Below are 6,857 nucleotides of genomic sequence, written 5' to 3'. Positions count from 1 at the left end.
TTTGGGACAAAACCTTTAATTTGTCTAACAATAAGAGCCCTTGTAACTCTCTCTTTTTAACGATTTTTTTTTTTAAGGAAGAAACCCATTTTATTTGCCTTATTTTAATTTTTAAGAATCCTCATTCCTTAATTACTACTTATTTTTCAACAAAAAACCTGTTATTATCTCTAGTAAGGAAAAAAGTTTATTTATTTCTTCTTTAATAAAAACCCTCCACCTTTATTTCAATTTTGATATCCCTCCAAACCTTATTATTTCTTACCCCAGAACATCCTTATTCCCTGGGGCTTTTTAATGAAAAACCACTTAATCTCCTGCTTTTTTAGACATATTTTTTTTAAATCAAAGAGTTCTTATCACCTTTTCATTGGTTTAGGTGGTTTTTTCCCAGCAGAAGCCCTAATTTTTCTCCATTATTCCTTGGATTTGTTGGATTTTTAACTAAGAAGAAAAAAAAAAACCTTAAGTTTTTTTAGGTTAAAAAATAGCATTCTGGGTGGGAAAAGCCCTTAATCCCTGAAATTTCATAGACGATAAAGCCCATAAAAATGATTTATGATTCTTTTTAAATAGATATTATTTGTGTATTTTTATATATTTATATCTGTTATTGTCTATGATTATCTGTAGGACCACGGCCCAGCTCAGCAGCAATGACACCTGGTGACACCCCGTAACAGCTGAGGTGAGCCAGGAGAGGCCCTTACTTCCTCAATCCCTTCCCCGCTCCCCTGCTGTACCATCTCCCTGCTGATGTCATAACGCACCTTCCCAGGCCACTGGTGATGTCACAAAGTGGTGCCCCACATCACCGGGTGCACTCCACAGTGAGGACTGGGGGCTGCTGGCCCCTGCCCAGAGCCCGGGGGGGGGTGGTCAGGGGGCTGTTTTTAGGGCTGTGGGGGTTGTTCTGGCCCTTGGGGACAGGCAGGGCAGGGGTCATCAGACGGGAATTTGGGGAGCAGGATGGAGGGGTACTGCAGTGTCAGCATCAACAGGAAGCAGAGTTGCTTGTTCCCCACACTCTTGCAGCTCTCCACTGAGGGTGAAGATTTGGGGAACTCCCTGAGGGCTGGTGGAATGGTTGGAGAGGGTTGGGGCTACCTCGAGGCTCCTGTGAGTACGGCGTGTCCCCAATCCAGGGCCAGCTTCCAATGGGAGCTGACTCTTCTCACAGTTCTAGTTCTGGAGTGAAAAGGGGTCTGGGGTCCTGTGGCATGGGAGGTCCAACAGCTCTCACTGGGTTCTCAGGAGCTGACTGGGCATCAGCCGTTTAACTAGTCTCCTTTGGGAGACCTTCTGGTTCTTCCCATAGGATCTTCTTGTGACATCAACCTGGGTTTTGGGGTGCCATCTCTTTTTGGGGGTTGGATGATCACAGCCCTGGTCCTGAGCCCTTCCCACATCCCCAGTTCTGCCCCAGCCCTGCTCAGTGAGCAGAGGGAGGCAGAACCTGGGGAACGGCCTAGTCCAGGCTCTTTATGAGGCCCATCTGTCACTTCCCGGATGTCACTTCCGAGATGCCGCAAGTGGAACCTGATGCCTCTTTCTGGTACTTTCCAGAGGTGGTGGCCATCTGGGATGTTGTGTCTGTGTACATCCTGGGGCAGATGAAGCAGGACAAGGTGGGCTGGCATCTTGGTCCCCTGTAGTCCCCCCTCCCTGAGCATCATGGCACCACCCCAAGAGAACCCCATGTGCCTCAAGCTTCCAGGACTGGAGAAACTCAGGATCATGCTGGGTCTATGCCAAGGATCATCCCCAGGAATCATTCCCTGGGTTTGAATTCCTTGGGATCTTCTTTAGCCAAGGAATTTTGGCAAATAATTTGAAGAGGGGAAGTAAGAAAATGGAGAATGTGGGGTTTTCATTTTTCCCACAGTTTTAACATTTCTTATCTCCAAAGTATTCACTCAGCTGTTTTGTCTTCTTCCTCGGCAGGGTGTCCTGGTCCCAGGACTAGGGACCTTTGCTGTGGTCCCTGAGCAAGTTGATGGTGCAGAAGAGGTATATGTAGTGCGAAGACCTGTGTTCCAGTTGGACATGGATGTGTCCTGTCTGCAGGAGTTGATGTTCCCCACAGTGATGATCCCTGGTGAGAAGGGATCCTGCTTCACATTTGGGAGAGGGGTGTGCCCCTGCTCTTTGGGAGGGGGAGGGAATTGCCTCCAAAGTTGGGGGACAAAAACAAATCCCTCTTTCTCTCTGGCATTTTGCAGTGAATTCCATGTGGAAATTTGCGCAGCTGTGGTCATGACAATGGTCATCCTCTTCCTCCTTACAGGTGACATTGAGATCGCACCACTAGACTACTGGTGGCTGTCACAGACCACGTCCCTCCCGCCAGACATATTGAGGGACTGTGTGGAGGAGACCGTCCTCCTATACTCCTTTCAGCTGAGGGACAGGCAGCACCTTGCCTTTGCCTTTGGGGACACTGGCGTCCTGTCATGCCAGGACAATGTCCTGTGCATGCAGTTCCACCGCAGCTGCGTCAAGAAGCTGGAGAACTGGGACACCTGGGTGGCTCTACTGCTCACTGTGAGCTGGAATCTGGGGACACTGATGTGCTGGAGTGTGTCCAGAGAAGGACAGCAGGGCTGGGGAAGGGGCTGAAGCACAAGTCTCATGAGAAGCAGCTGAGGGAGCTGGGGTGGCTCAGTCTGGAGAAAAGGAGGCTTAGCAGGGACTGTCTTGTTCTCTGCGTCTACCTGAAAGGAAGGTGTAGCCAGGTGCAGGTCAGTCTCTTCTCCCAGATAACAAGTGACTGGACAAATTCCACCAGGATATGTTTAGGTTGGATTTTAGGGAACATTTCTTCATGTAAAGGTTTGTCCAGTAGTGGCACAGGCTGCCCAGGTTGGTGGAGTCACCATCCCTGGAGGTATTTAAGACGTGTGGATGTGGCATCTGGGGACATGGTTTAGTGGTGTCCTTGGTTGGACTTGATGGTCTCCAGAGGCTCTTCCAACCTTAATGATTCTGTGATTCCACGATCATAATATTCATGGATGAGGTTTGGGAAAAGGGGGTTGGAGAAGTGGCTCCTAAAGGAGCAGGAGACAGGTCTGCTTCCTCCATGGGAATCTCCTGATGGCTCCATGTCACTCTGCAGAGGCTGTGTGTGCTGGATGCTGGTCTCAATGATGGAGTTGGGGGGATGCAGGCTGCATGGGCTCACTCGTTCCCCAGGTGAGTGTGCTTCCTCAGTGGCTTCCTGGTTCCTTTCTATCCTGCAGGGTGTGGGAGTTGCCATTCCTCAAGCCTGTGTCCTCATTCGCTTCTGCAGTTGGCCTCAGTGATCCTTGTGAGTCCCTTCCAATTCAGTATGTTGTCATTCTGTGATTCCAGGTTTCAGCTTGCTGTGTCTGAGGCTTTCTCCACCTGGCACATGAAGGTTGCAGAGAAGCACAGGGTCAGAACAGGTACAGGATGGGTCCCTGCTGCTCTACCCCACATGGAGTGATCACAGCCTGGTGATCGCTCACCCTCACAGGGCTGTTCCCAAGAGCTGCCTCCTTTCCCAGGGGCACAGGAACATCCTGACAAGTTTTCCCTCCCCATGCTACCAAAGCTGAGGCCAGGCATGAGGCAGCAAGAGCCAGGGATGAAGCCACCTGCCAGGTGAGACCCTCGTGGGAAGGGATGGGAGGGGTCCTTGCACCCCTGGGTGATAGCCTCCTCAGACACTTGGGCTGTAGTGACTCGGAAAGGACCACGGGAAACAGCCCCAGCTCTCTGCTTCTCTCCAACATCTGGGAAGCTTTGGCCCCAGAGGAAAACAGGATATCTGCCTGCCCTGTGCTCCTGCTGACTCCTCATGTCTCTGCAGTGTGCTGCCCCTGTCCCCAGGCATCTTTCCTGGGATGGGGGAGACAGATGGGCAGGAGTCAGCTCCTTCAGCTAGGCTTGACACCACACTCCTGGCCTCTGAGAACTGCCAGAGAGCGCTGCAGGTATGTGCCAGATGGATCAGACCTGAAGAAAGCTCCTCCAAAGCTGAACCTAACTGTGCCTGACACCTCCAGGAGGTCTGTCAGCTGTCTGCAGAGTGGGAGCACGGGAATTCCTGCTGGAGAGAGCAGAAGGTGGAATGGGTGGCATGGGAAGCCTGGGCTGCCAGGGAGGATCAGCAGGTGCCCCAGGTATGGGCAGGGACCCTGTGTGTGAGGGCACCTTGGCTGCCTATAGAACCCTCCCAGAACAGGGGCACGGGGGGTGGAATTGAGGGTCAGAGGGGACCTCAGGGGGATCAGGGAAGGACCTCTGGGGGGTGGGGGAGGGGTCTCTTCTAGGCGTTGGAGATTCCTGGAGGGCTTAGGGTATCTCAGGGGGCTTTGAGGGTCCCTGGGGTGGTTTGGGGGTAATCCCTGGAGATTGGAGGGATCCTGGGGTTTTGGGGGACTCTTCCCAGGGAGATGGGAGTCCCTGAGGACCTGGATGGAGGGGGGCAGTCTCTGAGAGGGTTTGGTATGCCCTGGGGATTATGAGTATCCTGGGGCTTTGGGGGGATTCTTAGGATTGAAGGAGATGGGATTCCTTGGGGGAAAGTTGGGGGTCACCCAACCACAGAGCAGAGTTTGCCCACTCATTCCCCAAGGGAGAGCTCTGGGAAGCACCATCAGCTACCAGCCATGGTGTGGTGCGGAGTCTCCCGGCTCTCACCTTTCCAGGGATACTAGGAAGTGTCACCTCTCGTTTATTGAAAGCGTCCCCTCCTTGGCAGGTATCTGGCCCTGGAGGTCCTTGGGCTCCCCATCCTTCACTCCAGCCCCAGAGAAAGGGGGTCACTGTGACATGGGGGAGGGCTGGAACCCCCCTCCCTGTGGACGAGATGGTGGAGAGATTCCAACCTGGGACCAGGTGGGTGAATGCAGGACCAGATGGGTGGATGTGGGACTGGGTGGGCACAGGTTGGGATGAGGGGAGAGGCAGATGGCAGCTCTGGGAGAATGATTTCTTGTTGTTGCAGGCACCTTTCCCCACGAGCCATCCAGGTGCTCCATGCGCTGGAGCCACATCAGACACGGAGGAACATCTTCACGTTTTTGGCTGAGAACAAGCGGCGGCGGCAGGAGCAACAGAAGCAGCTCTGCAGGTAACTCCAAAGGGATAGAGTTCCCCCCATCCCTCCTCTGAGGCAGCCCTGGGGGACAGAAGTGGGTTTGGAGGCTACCTTTGGGCTGGAACCCCCTGATGCCCACTTGGACACCCAACATTGGCTTCCCCTGTAGGACAGAAAAGTCCTGGCTGGAGTCAGAGGGACTCTGACGGCTGGCTGCCTGCTTCCCAAACCCTGAGAGCCCTTCCTTGGTAGAGTTCTACCCCACGACACCTTGTCCTGACCAGGGGCACCCGTACAGGACACATATAGGGGACACCCAAGGTCTCAGCCCAACCTGACTTTGCCCCAGCTGCACCATAGGACCTTCTCATAGGCTGGGAAATCACCAGGGGCATCTCCCACTCCATGGACACCTTGAGGTGATTCCATCCCTGGTGCCTTAGCCAATCCCACAGGAATTCTGTGCCTTCTCCCTGCCCGTATGACCAGACACCTCTCTCTCCCACCTCAGCTCCAGGTACTCGTCCAGCGGCCAAGGAGCAAGGGCTGGAGTGGTGGCTGCAGCCATGGCTGGTAGTGACAGGTCTGGAAGGCTGCTCACCTGCTGAGGTCCACCCATGGATACAAAATAAATACTGCCAGGGATGTTCCCACCTGGACTGAGTGGCCTGGGCCTGGTGATGGAGCCATCTAATGGTTAGGACCGTGCTGGCACCATGGCGGTTGGGGAGCTGTGTGTGGGGGACACGGGCTCTTCAGGAAGATGAGGAGGTGGCTTACCTTCTGCTCAGGGTGGGACTGAGCAGCAGATAGGCCAAGGTGGGCACCATCTTAGTAGGTACCTGCTAGAGACCTCCTCTACAGGAGGAACAGTAGGTGAGGTTCCTTCACAAGCCTTGATCTTCATGGGGCACATGTACCCCCCTGCTACCTGCCAGGAGGAGAATTCAGACACCTGGGAGATCTCCAGAGTGCATTTTCTGGCACAGGTGATAGGGAATTGAGAGAGAAAGGTGCCTGTGGAGATGCCACCACTGTGGGATGAACTGGTTTTAATCCACCACTAGGGTTAAAACTTAGGGAAGACTAAGAATTCTAGAGTAAAATCCCTGGATGGAATGCTCCCCATACAATGATAAGCATCTGCTCAGCAGGATGGAACAGAGACTATGCAGCCCACTCCATTCAAATCCTGGCAGAAAGAGGGACATTGTGGTACTTTGTTAAGGAGACTGTGCGGTACCTATCAACCAAAGGAGATGGATTGAAGTGTTCTGCTGCTGAGTCAAAGATCATGTCAAACCCTCTCTTCAAATGCCAAGCCACATCCACCACCCCACCACCCCCATTAGGCGTGGCAGGAGAACTTTACACCAATCAGAAATCCAAAAAAAAGTAAGTTGGGAATAGGGGAAAAATTGAGGAAGACTCCAACAAAACTGCTGGGATCAGTCAACAGGCTGAACCTGTCTTCTCCCCTATAGGGACACCTATTGGGTAAGAAACATACTCTATGCACACTAAATGCTGCTTTTATGACTAGAGTTTTTGTTTGTGCTTGCTTTGTAGTACAGTAGGTTGCTTTAAACACATTTTTGCAGTCAGATGATCCTCAAACCTTATTAACCTGTCACAATTTATTTTAGTAAAGAGTGTTATTCCCTAAACTCTTAGAGTGAGCCTTTACAGATGCTGGCAGTTGCCAGCAGCAGATAACATGTTGGGAAGGCCAGCTGAGGGGTCTCCATGCTGTTGGCTTAACCCCCCCCCCCCCAAAAAAGGGCAGTTG

The 6,857-nt window shown here is 52.4% G+C and overlaps 1 protein-coding gene across 1 annotated transcript; it reads left to right on the top strand.

The window, feature by feature from the left end:
- The first annotated feature begins 862 nt into the window (after positions 1-862).
- LOC116795964 lies at positions 863-5,728 on the top strand. The gene is made up of 12 exons (XM_032706126.1): positions 863-1,048; positions 1,567-1,628; positions 1,945-2,098; positions 2,288-2,544; positions 3,119-3,195; positions 3,355-3,428; positions 3,531-3,627; positions 3,836-3,959; positions 4,032-4,148; positions 4,730-4,866; positions 4,976-5,101; positions 5,580-5,728. Exons 1-12 carry the CDS (start codon positions 970-972, stop codon positions 5,674-5,676), a joined length of 1,401 nt encoding a protein of 466 aa, XP_032562017.1. The 5' UTR covers positions 863-969; the 3' UTR covers positions 5,677-5,728.
- The last annotated feature ends 1,129 nt before the right edge of the window (positions 5,729-6,857 follow it).

The sequence above is a fragment of the Chiroxiphia lanceolata genome, chromosome 18 (genome assembly GCF_009829145.1).
Source record: "Chiroxiphia lanceolata isolate bChiLan1 chromosome 18, bChiLan1.pri, whole genome shotgun sequence".
Lineage (NCBI taxonomy): Eukaryota > Metazoa > Chordata > Aves > Passeriformes > Pipridae > Chiroxiphia > Chiroxiphia lanceolata.
This window is presented reverse-complemented; position numbering and strand designations above follow the sequence as displayed.